The sequence below is a fragment of the Cordyceps fumosorosea genome (genome assembly GCF_001636725.1).
Source record: "Cordyceps fumosorosea ARSEF 2679 chromosome Unknown scaffold_1, whole genome shotgun sequence".
NCBI classification, from domain to species: domain Eukaryota; kingdom Fungi; phylum Ascomycota; class Sordariomycetes; order Hypocreales; family Cordycipitaceae; genus Cordyceps; species Cordyceps fumosorosea.
Genome location: NW_017387301.1, coordinates 775,513 through 795,785, shown reverse-complemented (window position 1 = coordinate 795,785; position 20,273 = coordinate 775,513). Strand labels below are relative to the sequence as shown.

At 54.1% G+C, this 20,273-nt stretch overlaps 6 protein-coding genes across 6 annotated transcripts; 4 read left to right on the top strand and 2 right to left on the bottom strand.

Annotated features, from left to right (window-relative positions):
* Window positions 1-4,219: 4,219 nt before the first annotated feature.
* Window positions 4,220-5,452, top strand: ISF_00253 (actin related protein 2/3 complex subunit; the record flags this gene model as incomplete). Its single annotated transcript, XM_018843860.1, has 3 exons — window positions 4,220-4,442; window positions 4,532-5,359; window positions 5,412-5,452. 3 exons carry the CDS (start codon window positions 4,220-4,222, stop codon window positions 5,450-5,452), a joined length of 1,092 nt encoding a protein of 363 aa, XP_018708310.1.
* Window positions 5,453-5,566: 114 nt separating this feature from the next.
* ISF_00252 (mitochodrial matrix protein HMF1) lies at window positions 5,567-6,190 on the bottom strand (the record flags this gene model as incomplete). Its single annotated transcript, XM_018843859.1, has 4 exons — window positions 5,567-5,683; window positions 5,743-5,946; window positions 6,069-6,082; window positions 6,148-6,190. 4 exons carry the CDS (start codon window positions 6,188-6,190, stop codon window positions 5,567-5,569), a joined length of 378 nt encoding a protein of 125 aa, XP_018708309.1.
* Window positions 6,191-7,873: 1,683 nt separating this feature from the next.
* On the top strand, window positions 7,874-10,298 carry ISF_00251 (protein O-mannosyl-transferase 1; the record flags this gene model as incomplete). Its single annotated transcript, XM_018843858.1, has 3 exons — window positions 7,874-8,134; window positions 8,209-9,844; window positions 9,901-10,298. The coding sequence occupies 3 exons, from the start codon at window positions 7,874-7,876 to the stop codon at window positions 10,296-10,298; spliced, it is 2,295 nt and encodes a 764-aa protein (XP_018708308.1).
* A 1,280-nt stretch (window positions 10,299-11,578) lies between these two features.
* On the top strand, window positions 11,579-13,013 carry ISF_00250 (polysaccharide export protein; the record flags this gene model as incomplete). The annotated part of the gene is made up of 3 exons (XM_018843857.1): window positions 11,579-12,187; window positions 12,253-12,481; window positions 12,580-13,013. 3 exons carry the CDS (start codon window positions 11,579-11,581, stop codon window positions 13,011-13,013), a joined length of 1,272 nt encoding a protein of 423 aa, XP_018708307.1.
* Window positions 13,014-13,432: 419 nt separating this feature from the next.
* Window positions 13,433-13,771, bottom strand: ISF_00249 (hypothetical protein; the record flags this gene model as incomplete). The annotated part of the gene is made up of 1 exon (XM_018843856.1): window positions 13,433-13,771. One exon carries the CDS (start codon window positions 13,769-13,771, stop codon window positions 13,433-13,435), a length of 339 nt encoding a protein of 112 aa, XP_018708306.1.
* Window positions 13,772-17,853: 4,082 nt separating this feature from the next.
* Window positions 17,854-20,175, top strand: ISF_00248 (Zinc finger, C2H2-type/integrase, DNA-binding protein; the record flags this gene model as incomplete). The annotated part of the gene is made up of 3 exons (XM_018843855.1): window positions 17,854-18,594; window positions 18,658-18,881; window positions 18,933-20,175. 3 exons carry the CDS (start codon window positions 17,854-17,856, stop codon window positions 20,173-20,175), a joined length of 2,208 nt encoding a protein of 735 aa, XP_018708305.1.
* Between the last annotated feature and the right edge of the window lie 98 nt (window positions 20,176-20,273).

The following is a 20,273-nucleotide window of genomic DNA, read 5'->3' as shown; positions in this document are numbered from 1 at the left end:
TGACTGTTACGTCATGCCTTGTTGGTCTCGGAAAGTCTTATCTCGGGCATCAATGGAAGCTACGTCAACATTATTCTAGAGCATAACGAAGTATGCGCTACCGGAGCTTGGGCGTAGCGTTGGGTATCCACTAAGCTACGGGAACTCCGAGCCCTCCGGCACGACGGTGCCGAACTAGGTCCGTCATCCAGCCAGACCACCGGGTGGCTTTTACTCGATTTTCTGATTTTACTGATTTTCTGGTTCTACTACGACTGCTTTTCATCTTCCTTCTACCGCTGCCCTCGATCGCTAAATTTTCCGTTCCTACCATAGGCACTAACTAGTACTTGGTCGAAACGTGCCTTCTATTCCTTTCAACCCAGCGTATAGCTCGAGCTTTGGTGCGTGACTGCGAGTTCTGAAAGCCAATGGAGCGACATAAACGGGTCCGGTTTCGTCGATGGCCGGCAGGACGAGATCGTAAAAATATTCCTCATTGGGCACCGGACTTTGTAAACGAGTGCCGGAGGCGATCGACTCCACCCCGGTCCGTAAGCCCCACTGTGAACCGAGGCAGCGCGCCGGGTCTCCTTGAGCAGTAGTCCGCGGACAAGAGAGAATAACATCGGAGTAGGGCGCAGGGCTGAAGCAGGAAAACGACACCGTATTTCTTCGATAAATGGGCGCAACCCCCAAAGTTCGCCGTATCCCATCACGATGAGCCACGCCCGATGTGTTTCAGTGGAGGTAATAGCTACCTCTGCGTTAAGCACATGTTCAATGCTACGCCTACATGCCTATATCTTATCGCCTCAACTCTTCCTCCTCACTTTTTTTTCATCCCGCTCATTTTTATTTTTATTTTTATTCATCTATTTTCCTTTTTCCTCTTTTTCGGTGTTTTTGGGATATCATCGGCACAGAGCGGCAATGACAGCAGCAGCATGAACATCGGGCTCGCACCAACGATCGCCCAGGGCAACTTTCTCTTCCAGCCTCTTTTGCTCCATGGGGCATTTTCTCCTAGGTGAAGAGTCTTGAACTACGCGTGGTGCGCCTTGACACTCGCGGGCGAGATGCTCGGTAAGATGGCCCGTCACTAAAAGAGACCGCGCACGACCAATTGGATCTACGTCCCCTGGAGGCTTCCTGTTGCTCATGTTGGATGTTCTAGCAAGACAGCGATGGTCCCCACTCCAGGACTCGTCGACTAGCTATCGTAAATTTCCCTTTACATGTCTTCCCCTTGCTGCTGAACGGACAAAGGTCAAGCGTACAGCACTCGTTCGTCACCACTTCTTCGCAACCCGCCCGCCCATGAGAGTACGGCGCTTTGGGCGAAATATTGCGCTTGTTTCCATTATTCCAAGGTTTTGGCTCTGTACTTGTCAATTTCACCCGCCGGTATGGTTTTTAAACATGTCTCGATAGAGTTGCGAGAAAAAGTAGGGAAAATGTTTTCATTGACATGGGCATGATCTCTTGCCGCGTGCTATCTGGTCCCATCTGACGATTTTCCATACAATAGAATGAAAGTTGACTAAGACTTATCCCTCCTAGTGAAGCTCAGGGCATCCTTGGCTAATAATTATGAATCGTTGGCCGCTCTCTCTCTCCCGCTCCAGCAGGATCTTGCAACGGGGCACCGGCATCGTCCAAAGGAAGGAGCTGCAGGAAAGGGTTTTCAGTGCTTCCTTCTCCAGCGACCGCATCGAGGAGACAAAACAGCTCATATTTCCTGCCGTATGTTACACCCACAGCCTTTTCGTGATAGCTATCTTGCAAGACCGGCGTGCGAACGTACATGCTACTGCAATTCCGTGTCTCCGAAAGGAGGGCCGCGATGGCAATTTTGTGCACCTGGATTTTCCTCTGGCAAAGACTGTCAGTATGCGGGACGACGTAGATGTAGACTGCCCGGGCTTTCTTCGTACCTTGAGGCCGGGGCGGGTTTCCTTGGTGGTCCAGTTGGGTAGCTCGCCTGCGTCCTCCCCCTCCTTCAGCTTTGTCCTGGAAGAAACTATGCCTCGGCAGTGTTCATTGATTACATCGATGAATTCCAGCCGAGCCAGCTCTTCTTTAGCGCTTCGCGAGCACTCGCAAATTTCTTTGAAGTCGTCGTCGTGAAAGAGCCCGTTGATACACTGAGGACACCAAACTTGAGACCACTGCTCGGCTGATAGCCGGAGAGGCTCGTCGTATTCAGGAACGTTAATCTCTCGTGCCTTTTCTCCCCTGCGTCTTCGGGGAACCCGGTCGCTCATTGTGCCAATATTATCTTCAAGAGAGTCAAGTTCTGCTGCTGTACTTGTATTGTGTCCGGAGTAGTGTCGAAACTGTCAGCGCGGTCGTTGAAGAATTACCATGTAGCTGTCGGGGAAGGGCGAGGTGTCTGGGTGTATTTATACCCGTCACAACCAGGGCGATTCTCTTGTTTACTGACGGGGCAAGACTGAATCAGCGACCCTCGCACAGAGCGGCAGCAACTTTAATGACGGCGCGTGATTTCTACTTGGCAGGAAACTGAGTCACATATGGTTTACCACTTCCTGAAAGGTTCTGCAAGCCGACTGTGTTTCCCATTGTCTGACGGTGCTCCAATGCTCGGTGTGAATCTAATATAGAAAAATAACAATAGAGACTTTGTTGTCGTTCAATATGCGTGAAAAAGTCTATCTATCACAAATTCCATCAAACTGCTGGGTGATTGAGATAGGATGTCCTGCTGCCCGCTGCACCAACCCTTGTCGATGTACAAGTCGATAGGCCCTTTCTTAAGTTACAAACGTAAAGGGCCCAGTCGAAACTCTTTCACATCAACTACAAGCAAGATTCGACGCTAAGTCAACGGAAGTTAATAGTGAAGGGCAACGATGCAGCCGTCGACACGGCGAAATTCACCCGCAGTTTCTTTGAGTTGTGATAGCAACTACTCTCTGACAATGGGAGGGTGTCACTGGGAACAATGCAAAACGATTCGAACTTGACCCACGATATTTCACCATCCGTATCACTGAAAGCATCACCAATTCTACCGGTGACTCTGCAATGTTTCTTCTCCCTAAAATGCGGCCATGGCACAGGCTTGGTCCCTGCCCAGTGCATCACAAGCTCTGCCCCGACATGGCCCCGATGTTCTTGTAAATGGCCACTGCTCTTTAATTTTCTTTATTCATTTAACTTGTTTATTTTCAATTATGCTTTCGCTTCTTTTGTCCTTTAATCGGTGAATTTCTTTTATTCTTTTCGAACAATCCATTCTAAATTCCAAACAGCCAGGCGATATTCCCACCATACAAAGACTTGACAAGGAATGAATTGCTAGTTACAGCAAGAAAGGCATGTCAAAGTCACACCGTTCAAGCCGTCTCAGTTCAACGGTTGAGTTACTGCGCATAGGCGATAAAGGAAACTCGCCGGTGTATTTCCTACCAAAAGACCTGCCAAATTTACAATGCACAGCTTACGCGCCATGCGGTAACTAGGGCGTAACACGCACCGCTTTATATCTTACACCAGGTGCTTCTCCTTGACAATACTTTTGTGTGCTCAGCTGTGGCCAAGCCGTTGGTTACACATGTTCATCGGAAGGGGCTGGACTGTCTCTTGTAACTTTGGCAACATCTTTACCATAGGCCATACATTAATACGCGTTGCAACAGTTTTTTTTAAGCTGGACTTGTTTATGGTGTTGTGTTGTTCCGTGACCGATGCTGATGGAGGCTTCACCTATACCATGGCCTTGGAAAACGCACTCTTGTATCTGGTGAGAAGGAAGAATAGCACTCAGATGATGATATTGCCTGCCTCGCTGCCGCCGCTAGCCGTGTCACCACCATGCCGCCCGCGTCGAAGTCTCAGCTTGGCGGGACCACATCTTCAGTCTTGTCCCAGAACCCCAGGGCAAACAGGTCATCACCGGCCACACCGGGTTTTCTGATAGCCACAAGCCCATCCAAAAAGGCTAATGAATATTAATTACCTTAAAATTGTGCAACAATTTTACAGAGCTTTTAATACCTCGTTTTACCGCCAGTTCAAACCGCCGGCGTGAGTTAAAGTGCAAACCTCAGCCAACTCGCCTACGTAATGCACCAACCCCGCCCCGCTGCCAACGTCGCTTCCCGCCTGACGCTTGACACCTCCACCTCGTCATCCAACAATTTGCCCGACAACAGCTTGAAGCGATAGTAGAGAGCTACTCCTATCGCTTGCCTTCTCCAACCAACATTTCAAGATGGCTGCTCCCGAGGTTCACCACTTGTTCCACAACCCAATCGCCGACCACTCCTTCTCGGCTGACCACAGCGTCCTCGCCGTCGCGCGCGACACGGCCGTCGAGCTCTACGGCAAGGTCGGAAACACCTTCAAGCTCAAAGATGAGCTGAAGGGTCATGACAAGACGGTCACCAGCGTTGACATTGCGCCCAGCAGCGGCCGAATCGTGACTTGCTCGCAAGGTAAGGCGACGACAACGTTTTCGACCCCCCTCCACCCCCTGCCCTGGGCCACGAGAGCTCCTATTAACCCGCCCTTCTCCTCAACGCAGACCGCAACGCCCTCGTCTGGGAACCCTCGCCGACCGGATACAAGCCGACCCTCGTGCTGCTGCGCATCAGCCGCGCCGGCACCTTTGTGCGGTGGTCGCCGTCCGAGACCAAGTTCGCCGTCGGCTCCGGCGACCGCGTCATCGCCGTCTGCTACTTCGAGGAGGAGAACGACTGGTGGGTGTCCAAGCACCTCAAGAAGCCGATCCGCAGCACCATCACCAGCGTCGCCTGGCACCCCAACTCGGTGCTGCTCGCCGCCGGCTCCACCGACGCCCACGCCCGCGTCTTCTCCGCCTTCATCAAGGGCATGGACGCCCGCCCGGAACCGGGCGTCTGGGGCGAGCGCCTGCCCTTCAACACCGTCTGCGGCGAGTTCCTCAACAACTCGGCCGGCTGGGTGCACGCCGTCGCCTTCTCGCCCGGCGGCGACGCGCTCGCCTTCGCCGCCCACGACAGCAGCGTCACCGTCGTCTACCCGGCCGGCCCGGACCAGCCGCCCCGCGCGGTGCTCACCGTCGCGACGCAGCTGCTGCCGTTCAAGAGCCTGCTGTGGAAGTCCGAGGACGAGATCGTGGCCGCCGGCTACGACTGCGAGGCCTTTCGCTTCCAGGGCGGCGAGACGGGCTGGGAGCTCGCGGGCACCGTCGAGGCCAAGGGGGCCGGTGGCGGCGGCGCCCAGCGCGAGGAGTCGGCGCTCAACATGTTCCGCCAGATGGATCTTAAGGGCAAGGCCAAGGATGACACGCAGCTCAAAACGACTCACCAAAATACCATCACAACCATTCGTCCCTACGAGTCTTCAGGTGGCCGCGTTACCAAATTTACTTGTAAGTTGATCCGGCAAGTCTTTATGCAGCATGTTTACTAATATCATTGCAGCCAGCGGTGTCGATGGTCGTGTCGTTATCTGGAACGTTTAAACAAGTCATTGGCTGGCTATATAGATATAGTTACCACATTTACAATGATAACAAATAACGCCGGATAAAGTTGTTTTAACAGATGTGCTTTTATTAATTGAATCGCGCCTACGTTTAAGGAAGAGCAATGCACTCAATCTCGACGTCGACGTTCTTGGGGAGGGTCTTGACGGCGACGCAGCTGCGAGCGGGCTTGTGAGAGAAGTACTTCTCGTACTCGGCGTTCATCTCCTGCAAAGTAGTCAGTACAAGGACAAGCGTCATGGGTCACGGTTGTAGGGAGGGCGTACGGCAAAGTGGGCCATGTCCGAGATAAAGATCATGGTCTTGACGACCTTGGGGATGGAGGAGCCAGCCTCGGCGAGGACGGCCTTGAGGTTCTCACAGCACTGGGTGGTCTGAGTGGTGATGTTGCTGCCAACAAAGGTGCCATCAGCCTTGAGGGGGATGGCGCCCGAGCAGTAGATGGCGAAGGGGGTCTTGATGGCCTGGGACTGTAGCGGGAGGTTTTTGTCAGAAACGATATTTCGATGATATAAGGGGACAGTTCGAGGGGATAGGAGACGCAGCAGTGTGATGCCGCTCGAAAGGTCGAATGGGGTTGTTTGCAACTCACGTAAGGGCCGACGGCTAGAGGCGGGGGAGGGGCAGGTTAGCCAAGGTGTAGCTGGGAGCAAGCAGAGAATGCGACTTACGAGCCGGGGCATCCTTGGTGAAGATGATGGTCTGGTCAGACATTGTGGATATGAATCTTGGAGTAGCTGGTGAGCGATTGAGTCTAGGCGCGGCAGCAAAGGAGGAGGAAGAAGCCGATGCGGCGGCCAACAGCGGACGAGGGAGGCTCGAGGCTAGCACTTGTCGAAGGGCAGCCCGTGTAGCAGGCATGAGCATTGGTTGAACCTACCTGTGTGGTTTTTGACGAGGTCAGAGTTTGCGGTTGTTGAGAGATGATGGTAAGGAGGTGGGAAGAGAGGAAAGGGCGCAATTACTAACGTGGGACTGTCAAGTCTTTGTAGTCCGGGGGTCCAGAGAGGTGAGTTTGAGAATCTTGGAGGGGAAGCAAGCAACACGGCTGGGGCGCTCCGAGCTCCGGCGGCGGACGAGTAGATGGACCCCGCCTGGATATTTGGGCTCATACAGGTAACGGACAAGGCACAGCGCAGTGCGGTTTCTGCCGGCCCAAATTCGTCTGCCGGCCCACTGAGGAATGGGTTTCTCGTACCACACTATTACATGAAAGATTCGCGAGCTGGGAAAGGAAAAGGTGTTTCGTGATGTAATGCCAATTATTTCAATTTTGAGGGGCTCCGGCAGTCTGAGCGTTGCAGCTGAGGGAAGAGCGAGCGGCTGCCGGCAGGGGCTGCCTTCCGTCCGGCAATAGGTGTTGATAACTAACTAGTTGGAAGAATAGAAATCGGGCCGGGGGTGTCCAGGAGATAGAGAGGCTATTTTTAAACTGTGTGCAATTTGTGATCGGGTAGATCTTGGTTGTCCCTCGATTAGGTAGCAATGGTACGCTGCGATCTGAAGGCGTGATGATACGAACCTATGTCTGTTTGTTTGTCCGACAGGCTTGCAAAGCCGAGGGCCCGACCAATTGACCACATCCGAATGAGGTCTATGAACACGGTGTATGGTGTCTTGTCTATGATCAATCGGTCGTGTCAACGAGAAGAAGAAGCAGAGGGACCAGCATCGATCGCCTGGAGCAGTGCTGCCCTTGTCATAAAGGGTAGGCCCCGATGACTCTAGCGACTCTGGCTAGCCGATATTCATCACCCAATGCATAGTTCCCTACCAACATCGAGATGAAAAGACGCTTCTGTATTCGTTCCCGGATAGGGCGGCGAAAAGTCTCACTCGTCAAGGGCCATCGAACTCAACCCCTGGAACAGCTCGAGCTGAGGCTCCACAGCCCCTGCAGCGAGCCAACCATGGCCGCCGGAGCGCATCATAGCACCGGGCTTTTTTTCTGCGCCCCCCAAATTCAGGCTGCCAGCTCGGAGCTCATCGCCTGTTTGCCTGCCAGCCAAACCGCCTCCCTGCCAGCGCAGCCCCATATTCGCATGGACACGGTCGTCTCTACTTTCATGCGCTGGTCCCTCGAAAAAAGGAGGTTCATCGCAAATCCATTCCATTGCGGTGCAGACTGCGCGTGCCATTGCGCGTAACTCTTCTCTTCTCCTTCTTCTTTTTTATTTCCCCTTCTCGACATTCTTTTACTTCTTTGTCCCATTATCTTTGCTCGTCCTCCTGTATTGTGCCGCGTTGCTCTCATATATCGAAAGGTGGGTAGTTGCCTATCCGAGGAGACGTCAACGACAGCCACCGCGCTTCGCCATCGCCCTCCCTTGTTTCACCTCCAAGTCCGAAGCATCTCGTCGAACTAGCCCAAACCCGCTGACACGCATCGACAGCATCATGGCGTCTCCTGCAACGCCCCAGGGCTCGCTGCGCCAGCGGCCCGTCGGCGCCTCCAAAAAGGCGGCCAGCGCGCCTGCTTCCAACGACGACCAGGAACTCGATAAGCTCGTCAAGGCCGCCGCGGCCCAGAAGAAGACCGGCATCGAATGGGATCACACAATTGCCTTGACCGCCATGACGGTTCTCGGCTTCGTCACACGTTTCTGGGGTATCAGCCATCCCAATGAGGTCGTCTTCGACGAGGTTCACTTTGGAAAGGTGCGCGCCGACACGCACAACCTCAGAATGACGGACAGAATGACGGACAAGCTAACCCTTCCTCCTTTGCATAGTTTGCTTCCTACTACCTCGAGCGCACGTACTTTTTCGATGTCCACCCGCCCTTTGCCAAGCTTCTCTTCGCCTTCATGGGCTGGCTCGTCGGCTACAATGGCCACTTCAAGTTCGAGAACATCGGCGACTCCTACATCGACAACAACGTGCCCTACGTCGCCTTTCGAGCTCTGCCCGCCATCCTCGGCGCCCTCACCGTCTCCGTCACCTACCTCATCATGTGGGAGTCTGGTTATAGCGTGCCCGCCTGTCTCGTCGCTACCATCCTCGTCCTCCTCGACAACGCCCACATCGGTCAGACCCGCCTCATCCTCCTCGACGCTACCCTGATCCTCGCCATGGCCTGCAGCTTGCTCTGCTACATCAAGTTCTACAAGCAGCGCCACGAGCCTTTTGGTCGCAAATGGTGGAAGTGGCTCATCTTCACCGGCTTTGCCCTGTCCTGCGACATGTCCACCAAGTATGTCGGTACTTTTGCCTTTGTTGCCATTGGCTCCGCCGTCATCATCGACCTGTGGGAGCTCCTGGACATTAAGCGCGCTGGCGGTGCGCTCAGCGTGCCTCTGTACGCCAAGCACTTTGCCGCGCGCGCCCTCGGTCTCATCATCATGCCCTTCCTCTTTTACCTCTTCTGGTTCCAGGTCCACTTCAGCATTCTGAGCCGCTCCGGCCCCGGCGACGACTTCATGACTCCCGAGTTCCAGGAAACCCTGAGCGACAATGTCATGCTCGCCAACGCGGTTGACATCCAGTACTACGATACCATTACCATTCGCCACAAGGAGACCAAGGCCTACCTTCACAGCCACGGCGAGAATTACCCGCTTCGCTACGAGGATGGCCGAGTTTCAAGTCAGGGCCAGCAGGTCACCGGATACCCGTACAACGATACCAACAACTACTGGCAGATTATCCCTGCTGGCGACGATAAGAAGACCGGCGTCAATGTCATCAACAACGCCCTCGTTCGCCTCAAGCATGTTTCCACCGACACGGTCCTGCTCTCGCATGACGTCGCCTCGCCTTACTACCCGACCAACCAGGAATTCACCACCGTGTCCGTCGAGGATGCATTTGGAAGCCGCGAAAACGACACTCTGTTCGAGATTCGCATCGAGCATGGCAAGGCTAACCAGGAGTTCAAGACGGTCGCCGGTCATTTCAAGCTGATTCACTTCCCGAGCAAGGTTGCCATGTGGACTCACACCAAGCCCCTGCCCGACTGGGGTCACAAGCAGCAGGAGATCAACGGCAACAAGCAGATCCCCCCCAGCTCCAACGTCTGGATCGCCGAGGACATCCCGTCGCTTGACGCCAAGGACGCGCGCCGTGACAAGCCTGCGCGCAAGGTCAAGCACATGCCTTTCCTGCAAAAGTACTTTGAGCTGCAGCGCGCCATGTTCTACCACAACAGCAAATTGACCAGCAGTCACCCGTACGCCAGCCACCCCTACCAGTGGCCCTTCCTGCTCCGCGGTGTCAGCTTCTGGACGCAGAACGACACCCGCCAGCAAATTTACTTTGTGGGCAACCCTCTTGGCTGGTGGTTCGCCAGTGGTCTCCTGGCCATCTATGCCGGCATTGTCCTCGCCGACCAGATTTCTCTCCGCCGTGGCATCGACGCCTTGGATCGCCGTGAGTAGACCTTTCATACACGCACTCGCCACCGTGACAGAGCTAACTATTTTCAGGCACCCGCTCCAAGCTGTACAACTCGACTGGTTTCTTCTGGCTCTGCTGGGCCACCCACTACTTCCCATTCTTCCTGATGGGTCGTCAGCTTTTCCTGCACCACTACCTGCCCGCTCATCTCGCCTCGTGTCTGGTGGCCGGCGCCCTAGTTGAGTTCATCTTCACCACCGGCGCCGCCCCCAGCACCGACAAGCCCGGCCAGAAGCACCTCACCGCCAAGGAGCGCTTTGCCGGCCAGAGCCTCGTCGGCGTCTGGGTCGCGTCAGGCGTCGTCACCGCCATCATCGCTGGCGGCTGGTACTTCTTCCTGCCGCTCACCTACGGCTACCCGGGTCTCTCCGTGCCCGAGGTGCAGGCGAGAAAGTGGCTCAGCTACGACCTGCACTTTGCTAAATAAACCCGGTCACCTAATTCAAGCCTGGCTCCTGGCACCAGAGACAGGGCAATAAGAAAGCTGGTGTCATGGCCAGGCCCACCCATGACTGTTCGCATCTAGAGTAAGCCGTTTTGCTGGGAATGGGATATTGAAATGCAAATTATGGTGTTTTGGCAAACATGTATGAGAAAAGAACTAAAGGAGATTGAATGTTACCAGTAGTATCCGTACAATATGTTTTCTTTTTTACATAATTGCGCTCCTCAAGCATATTGAATGTGGGGCAGAGCTCTCACTCACAAGCTCCACTAACAGTCTCACCTCCACACCGGTTGACCGGCTCAGGGGTTCTGGGCGGGCGGTCATTGCCCTGCGCGCGCGGGGTGTATTCTGACATGGGTCCTGACACAATTTTCATCTAGTGTTACATTCAACATAGCTACAACACGGGAGTGTTGTATCTTTCGAACAAAAAATTTATCGAAAAGTTATTCTCTACTAATACATCGAGTATGTATGTTTGTAGTAGGCAGTTAGGAAGCCAGTTAGCCAGCTACCTTAGCCAGCCACCCGGCCCTCCAGCGGGGCAAGTATCTATGTATCTATGTACATAGGTACGTATGTACATTGTAGGTATAGGTAAGCAGCCAGCTACCCAGATACCTATAGCAGGTAGGTACTAAGCCACCCAGCCAGCGAAAGAGCGAGCAAGGGAGCCAGCAAGAGAGCTGGCTCTCTCGCGGGCTGGCGCCCTGGCTGTCTCACTGGGTATGTAGCTGGCTGGCTGGCTGGCTGGCTGGCTAAGCTGCCTACCTCCTGTTGATAGATGTCAATGTGAAGGGAAAAGGGGGGGAGTAGGTAGAGTACGGGTAGAGGTAAAGAGCGACAAGAAAAAAATATAACGAAAGCTTTATCAAACATTGCTATGTAAGATCCATGGGAAATAGATTTTAAAATTAAACACTATTATTCCTAAGACGTGACAGAGCTCCTACCTATATGCTAGGTAGTTAGAGCCTAATAATAGAAGGCATGCCCTGACTCCCTATGTCAAAAAGGTGAATTTTTCGCAAGTCCTCTCGCGCGTACCTACCTAGTCAGGGCGGGTAGGACAGCTCAGCCTCGAAAGACTTGGCACATACCAAACCCAACCCGATTTATCACCGCGATCTCGAGGCTTTACCAATCAGCTTCATGTGAAAGGCCAGGGGACAGTCGCGTCGCCGCACAAACCAGAGGCCGAATGCCTGACCCGAATCGATCTCCCCCCCCACGACGACGACGACGACGACGACGAAGCCATGGTGCTGCTCTCCGTCGCCACGGCGTTGTACCTGCGGCGCCTCGGCCGGCGGAAGGCCATCCGCCTGCTCCTCGTCGTATTCGTCCTCTTCAACCTCTTCGACGTGATGCGCATCCACCACAACCTGGCCCGCGAGCGCGAGTACGTGCCGCGCAAGTCCGGCGGTCGCCCGGGCGAGCGCGAGCGCGTCTACATCGCCGGCATGCACTTCAACAACGGGGCCATCCTCAAGTCGCACTGGAACGCGGCGGTGCTGGAGCTGACGGAGCTCTTCGGGCCGGACAACGTCTTCGTCAGCGTGTACGAGAGCGGCAGCTGGGACGACACCAAGGAGGTGCTGCGCGACCTGGGCCGCCAGCTCGAGAGCCGCGGCGTGCCGCACCGCGTGGACATTTCGGACGTGACGCACGCCGACGAGATCCGCGCCGCCGGGGAAGGCGGGAGTGGTGAAGAGGGATGGATAGAGACGGCGAGGGCCAAGAGGGAGCTTCGGCGCATCCCGTACCTGGCCAAGTTGCGGAACAAGACGTTGCAGGACTTGTTTGATTTATACAAAAAGGGGGTCACGTTTGACAAGATTCTGTTCCTGAATGATGTCGTGTTTACGGTGAGCAGCCACCTTTGAGGCGGCACACGGGGCCAGACGAGAGTTCTTCGCTGACACGCAGTTAGACGGATGATGTCATCACGTTGATGGACACAAATGACGGCGCGTACGGTGCCGCGTGCTCGCTCGACTTTTCAAAGCCGCCGTTGTACTATGACACCTTCGCGCTGCGCGACGCCGAGGGCAGCGCGCACATCATGCAGACCTGGCCGTACTTCAAGGCCCGGGCGTCGCGCTCGCCACTGGTCAACAACCACGACGCCGTCCCAGTGACGAGCTGCTGGAACGGCATCGGTAAGTACTCCTCCTTCCCAAGCACACAGAAGAAGAAGAAAAGACTCGTTCCGCATTCTCCCGCCGTCCAAGCTAACCACAACCGTCGTGTACAACAGTCGTCATGCCCGCGGACCCGTTCGTGTCGCCCACCAAGCTGCGCTTCCGCGGCATCCCCGACTCGCTCGCGGGGCACCACCTCGAGGGCTCCGAGTGCTGCCTCATCCACGCCGATAACCCGCTGTCGCGCACGCTCGGCGTCTTCCTCAACCCGCGCGTGCGCGTCGGCTACAACCTGCCCGCCTACGAAGCCACCCACCCCGGCGCTGCCGCGGGGACGTCGGCATCGTGGGTCCGCGCGGTCGACATCTTCCTCGGCCTGTGGATAAACCGCCTGCGCCGCTGGACGAGCGTCGTCTCGCTGGAGCGCTGGGTGGTACGCAAGCGCGTGGCGGCGTGGCAGAAGGAGGACATGGCGCGGCACGAGCCGGGCGTGTTTTGCCTGATTAACGAGATGCAGGTCCTGGCGGAGAACGGATGGGCTCATGTGTGATAGAGTGTAAGGGGGTAAAAATGCCGGGCAAGCAAAGTATGAATAAGTGTCGTGTTTTGTTTTTTTGGGTCTGGGCTTTCATAAAATGGTTCGCAAAAGAGGTAGTAGACCACGCCACCCATGCATCTAGACTTGTTCCTTCATTTAACATGCATATCTTGCATATGCACAGATGTGGTCAAATCCAAATCTATGCCAAGAGATGTAAAAAATAAATCTAAACCAAAGCAGCCTTCCGCCAATACATGTCCACCCCCGAGAGAGAAACTACCATACACGCATATACATAGATACCCTGGCGGCATCACCAATCTTTCCATGCCAAGTCTGTCCTTCAGAGGGCATCTTGGGTAAAATTCTCAGCAGGGGTCTTCTCTCCCTCCTCTCCAACGCCTCTGGCCAACATCTAGACTGCCCCTTCACTCTCCGTTTGCTCCGTACATCTCGTACACGAAGCCGTATACCACGTTGTCGCGCCTGGCCTCTCGTCGCCCGTATTGCCAGCCGCCTCCCAGGTCGAGCGCGACCGGGTCGCGCCGGCGCCGCAGCAGGCGCTCCTCGCGCTTCATGGCCGCGTATAGCCATTCGCTGTCCTCCAGCGCGTTCAAGTCAAAGCCGGCGCTCCAGGCGGTGCCCCAGTCGACGACGCTGTATCTGTCCGTCGGATCCCCTGCCGACGTCGCCTCACTGGGTATACTCATGTTTCCCTTGCTGCGGGGCACTTCGCGAATTCCGAAAATTGAGGTTTGACTTTTCATTGCGGAACATTTGTTGCCCGGGTTCAGGTTACCCAAGCGAGTTGCCGTTATGGTGGTTGCGTCGTCTATGGAGTGGTAGACAAATTGCTAGGCCTCTCTCCTCGAGGCGAAGGGTGGAAAGACTTCTTTATACAGTCAATAGTCTGGTATATTCCTGTGGTTCTTCATCGTAGTTTTTCATTCTTTCAAGGTAGATGTTACTCAAGATGGGCTCGCAGCTCGTCAGGGTATAACAAGTGTTTCGTCCCTCGCACCAAACCCAAGGACTTCACAGAGTCAGGTGACAAAGAGATTGGAGGTGTCCGCAAAGGTCATGAGGCAAAAAGATGAAAGGGTGAACGTGAAAGGCGAACGCACTTTGTAAAACCAATTGTCCCCCAGCATACGCTACCCATTCGTCATTGCTGCAGTAGGTATAACTCCTCGAAGGTAGACTTTGCACTCGCAGATTGTACTAGGTGAGCCAAGGCTGCTCTTCCTGACTTTCTACTCATAGATTCAAGCTCGCCTCGTTTCTAATAATACCTTCAAACTTCTCCTAGTCTCATATGTATACAGTTTCAATTCTCTTTGCCCCCTCGCGAGTTTGGAGCCAGGAATGGCAGGCGCTTTAACACTATGCTGGGCTGGCACAACTGTGTTGCGCGGCTGTACGTCCCTCGGCACACAACGCACGTTTCCGTATTCGTTCTGTAATAAAAGCAATTCACGTGTACCCCTTGTTCATTGTAGCATGATATGAATCACGCCTTTCAAGAACTCTCAGCTGTCTCGAGATGCGTGAATGAACTACCGCCGTTCTGAACCAAGCCGCCAAACTACTTTATCTTACCTTGCCCTCCTCATTTTTCTTCGTACTTAGTTTTTAGCTCTGTCCTATCGTGTCATCACTTTCTTTTGTAGACGAAAGAGGCTTGAAACGGAAGTTTATCCCATTGTTACGTACAAGCTGATCTCGAGAAACCACGGTCATCATTATTCCCACGCTATGTCTGGCACAAAACCGTACAATGCTGCTCTGTGCTCCTTTCTATCCCTTATTGGTAAGATTTATAAGGAAATGATGCTGTTGACTGCAGTCGGAACCGCACACAATCAGTCTTTGAACGGGTCTTCTGGCCAGGAAGCTTCCAGACCGCCTCTGACAGTCACAATCTGCTTGGGCCTTGGATTGAAACATCACTGGAAATGAGTCTAGTTCTTAGATAAACGGGACTTTTGCAGGGTCATAAGCATCTCGTTATAGCGGTTTATAGATAGAAACCTGGTTGCCTCCTAAGTAGTCGCTTGGTACCCTATAGTCCACCTCAAGTTCATAGATAGGTAGCTAACTATAAATTCAGCTCCAACATGTCATATCCAAGGGTCCTGAATAGTTGGGGGTTAAGCTGACCATATAGCGGTGAAAATGGCTAGGGGCTTATTTATAGAGGAATCATAGGGTCGATATTTTGTAACATAGCCTGAGAACGGCCTCACGATCGGATTAGGCCCAAGATTGCCCTGCGTTGGCAAGCCGCTAAACAAAACCACGGACCCAGTTGAGCCCACGATCTTACGTGGATACAGCTCAAATCATCCAGGCAGTCGTTTAAATCGGCGGCTACGATGCTAGATATTTCAGTGTTGGGCGATGTTTATCTGGCAGCCTGGCGAGGAGACTGGGAATGTTGGTGCCTTGGGGCTTAGCGTTCCCACCAAAACTGGGCGACCGCTGGGTGGTCACTGGCAAAGGTGGAGGAGGGATGGAGCCACTCCGACCAGGCTTCACCATTTTCGGCTCGATTATTGGCCAGGGGTTATGTGGGAAGAAGCCAAGCCTCGTTGTAGGTCCTGAGGATGGGCAAGAGACGTGTCATCATCACTTGGAGGGGGATGCCCTATGGAAGCATGTATGGGAAAGCTGAAAGTCGGAATTGGGCGAAGCGCCACAACGTACGGAGTACGGATAGAAAGTTTGGTTATGGGTGCTGCTTGTTGACTTGGCTTCATGGCGCTCGACTTGCAGAATGAGACGTGGCATTGATCTGTCTTGCCAGCCCTAACGAGCTGAGACAAGGACGATGATGGGGTTGCATGAGTTGTGACCTGGTGCAGCCGATGCATGTTGTCTTGACTGTTGAGGACTGCATCGAGTTGAAGCGGGAGTAGCGCCACGCCTGAGCTAACAATAAAGGATGCTAATTAATAACTTGAGGTGAGAGAAAACGAAGGGCTCGGAAGAGGGCCACCACCTTCGGTTGGGCGAGCCAAGGCTTGTGACCCCCTTGAGATCGGAGCACAGAGTGAGCGGTGCGGGTGTCAAGACTGCATCTGCAGGGTCGGCAAAGGTGTGAGGAAGGGGGAATGGAGCTATGTTCGATTTGGATGAGGGCTTCCTGTTACTGTCGATGACGGCTTGACGAACCATTCGCTTCGTTGCACGGCCTTTTTTGCGTCTGAGGGAAGTCATAGTAACTAACTTACCAGCCAGCCCTCAGGTAGGATCAGCATGGATCTGACGGCCCACGGGTAGCTATAAGGGGTGATGCGCCAGTGGCTGCACCACATTTACAAACTTGCCAGTCCGCGCTAACCAGTTGATGTTGACGAGGCTTTTCGATAGGCTTACGGCGACGGCTGCGCAATGCTCGCCGCTAGCTCTGAAGCAAAGTCCGCAGGGTGGTGTGGTCGTCGGCACCAGGATGGGTTGTCCAACGCAATCCTGCACTGCTAGCACCATCGAACAACCCGTATGGGGGTTAATTTGATGAATTTCTTGGAGGCTCGGCATGCATACACGCTCGTGATTATTTGTTTGCGGCAGGGGACAGGTCGATTCAACAGGGTGCATCGCGGAAGGCGTTGGCGTTGGCCAATTGAGGCGGGTGTGGTTTGTGTGGATGTTTGGGATGCTTGGTAGTGTGTACTTGAGCACTATCATAAGCCGGGACGGACGGGACAGCGACTGGTCATGCCGGGTCAGCCACCAGCAGCGATGGATGTGATGGGAAGGATCGACGGTGGAGATGAGCGAAAGGACAAAGAGACGGGAAGTCTTGGGAGGGGAGGGCGGTCAACAGCGTCAACAAGCCGTTTCGGACCGCTGGGTCAGGCCATGTCCGCTGCTGCGCTGTTCTGAAAACCTCCTCCAAGTTGTTAGTGCAGAATGTATTTGTACTGCTGCACCCGCCGGGCACGGCAAGATGGGCCACCGCCAACGTCCTCTCACACTAACGCTTTCTCAACTCGGCGCTATTCCTCTTTTGGGTCTCTAGGCTAGGCAGCAGCGCCTCCGGGCTGTAGTCCCCATATTTCCTCCTGTCGCTGGCAAAAGTACATCTTGACCACTTCTCTCGTCTTCTTCCCGTCCAACACCACCTCACACAATAACATACCCGCTCGCACACCTCAGGCCACGACCATCCTCTCTCGTCGCTCCCCGGATCGTTGCTCGTCATCTGTCGCAAGCCGTCGCTGCTATTGGCCGACTGTCATTGTGATTTTTTCCAGCGCTGTTTTCTATATCATCGCAGTTTCCCGCCTTTTCCGCACTCTGTGCGTCCGTCCTTCGCCACCCCGTTTGTCATCCCTCGTCTTTCGATTCACGCAACCCGCCTCAAAAACCTTCGCTTTTCCGCACGCCGCACACATCTCGATTTTATCAGATACAATCTACGCAGTGCACTGTTATTTCTGTCACTTTTTCGCGCTCCTTTGCCATTGGGCGAAGCACCAGTGCACGTTAGCTCGCCAACTGGGTAAGATCGCAACACAACCTGCTGCCCTGATCACATCGGCCGACTGCCTTCACACACACATACTCGCATACACACACCCCTACTTTATTCCACTTTGGTTTTCTTTATTTTTTAGCCTGGCTCCGCCTCTCCAGTACCCTCTCCTCACCATCCCAGTTACTTCCCCCAATCGTAGACATTGCGTCGAGATTCGGGCTTGTGACTCACACCCCTCCCTTCCTGCATCCCAGACCGAACCAAACCATCTTGGGCTAACCGTCTCCTCGGCTGCCAGCTTCCTGCATACTTGAAGTGCTTGTTTATTACTTGCTGGCTTCCCTGCCCGACAAACTCTCTACCACAATGTCCTTGGCCAACCCACGCCGCAGAATGATGACTCGTTCCGGGTCCATCGCCGAAAAGGAAATGGCACTTAAGGCCACCACCTCTCTCCAGAAGGGTGCTACCTTCCACTCTCCTTCATCACCAAAGTCCGTTGGTGAGGGAAATCCCCCACCGCGCCTCACTCGCTCCCAGTCTTCGCTGGACGACGTGATCGACGCCAACCGCCGCCGCATGGCCTTGACCTCTACTATCAGCGATATTGAGGCAGCTCTTTCGAAAACATCTCTTTCCGAAGCGAGACCGAACAGAAAGTCGCCTCTCCGTGACAGGTCGGCTCCTATACCCCGTGGCCTCTTCGAGCTCCCTGTTGTCGACCCAGCCATGGCGAAAGAACAAGAGCGTCGGGTTCTCCGCCCGCGCTCGGTTCGCCACAATAGACACAAGCATGCTTCCGACAGCGGCCTCGGCAGCTCACTTGCCTCAACAAACGACAAGGCCTCCATTGTTGATGGTTCGTCTAAGAAAACCATCAAGACCCATGCGACTAGCCGCACCACTATTGCTAGCAACAGCAGGCTGGCTTCCACCCTCAGCAACCATGCCGTTAATCGCATCCACGAGCACACACTTGGTCCTCTTCTGCAGAAGCCATCATTGAAACCCTTCCAGACGATCGTGGTGGATGTGCGTGGTCGCATTGGTTCCAAGGACATGATTTGTCTTCGGGACATCGAAAGATCTCTTCTTTTTATGGCTCCGGTAAGTCAGCTTTTAACTGGCATCGGCGTTTGGAGTGATGCTTATCGAAAATTACGCCTGAAGGAAAAAACCAAGTCCGCCACTCTTTATATGGATTTCTGTCTCACGTCGATCCGATGCGTCCAAGCTACTGTCGAGTACTTGACCGACAGCGAACAAGTCCGACCCGGCGATCGCCCTTATACTAACGGCTACTTCATTGATTTGAAGGAGCAGATTTATGAATATGGCAGATTACTTGCCACGCAGGAAAAGGGAGACCTTCCTGAGGGCATGGACATCGATAAGTATGTGCCACGATTTGTGCCTCTCGACCACCCTGCTAATGCATCACCCAGAGGTGATGATGTTCGCCTGTTTGGAGGCATTGCCGAAAATGGCCGACCGGCTGAGCTCATCCGCGTCAAGAAGGATGGCACTGCATTCTCCATGGCCACGGGTAAGCCTGTTGATTTGAACGAGCCTCCCGTCAAGTTCAAGCGCTCCCTCAGCGAGCAGCTCGACGACGACGAGGAGATTATGCGTTCCATGGCCCGCCGCAAGAAGAACGCTACACCAGAAGAGCTCGCCCCCAAGAAGTGCCGCGAGCCCGGGTGCAACAAAGAGTTCAAACGCCCTTGCGACCTTACCAAGCATGAGAAGACTCATTCTCGTCCTTGGAAGTGTCCCATTCCGACCTGCAAGTACCACAACTATGGCTGGCCTACGGAGAAGGAGATGGACCGCCACGTCAATGACAAGCACTCTGACGCGCCCGCCATGCACGAGTGTCTGTTTAAGCCCTGTCCTTACAAGTCGAAGCGTGAGTCGAACTGTAAGCAGCACATGGAGAAGGCTCATGGCTGGACCTACGTACGCACCAAGTCTAGCGGCAAAAAGATGCCATCCAAGCCTGTCACAATGGATACTCCTGCCATTTCGAACCTGTCGCCTCCGAACACGACGCCTAGCTACAGCGTGCCAACCCCACCGCAAGATGTCCTACACCAGGACATGTCGACCGCTTTCCCCATGTATCCGCGCGAAGCGGACTGGCTTGCCACGGCCAATATTTCCCCTGAATCTATCGACAGCTTGGATCTCGCCCACGAAAACGCTTCACCTTCTTCGACTGCTTCTTCATACGAGCAGTTCCCTCCGTACCAGAATGGGTCCGCCTTCATCATCAACAACAATGATGAAGATCTCTACGCTGCGAGAATGCACCTTCCTCAGCACATACCCATTGCGGAGCAGATGTACAACAAGGTCATGCCTCAGCAGATGCCCGAAATTCCAATGGTGCCGCTGACGGGCACTTATATGGATATCGATGTCCCGATGCACTTTTCTCCTGCTGGCCAGGGCAACGCGATGCTTTACACACCCACTTCTCTGCGTGAAGTGGATGAGACCTTTGACGAGCCGCTCAGCAACGGCGATGATGTTGATTTCCAGCTCTTTGATCATGTCGGCAAGCTGAGCAGCGTGTCGCTGTTTGATGAAATGCCAAGCGCCAACATGGGCTTTTCCCAAAACACCCAACCCGAAATGTTCGCAGACATTGATCTGGACAACCTGGCTTATCCTTTCCAGGATTAACTAATTCACAAGATTGCTTTTGCCGGATTGGCTCAGTGCGTCTTTTCTGTATTTTTTGGACTGATGGCGCTCGAAAAACAGAGCAGCCTTTACGAATT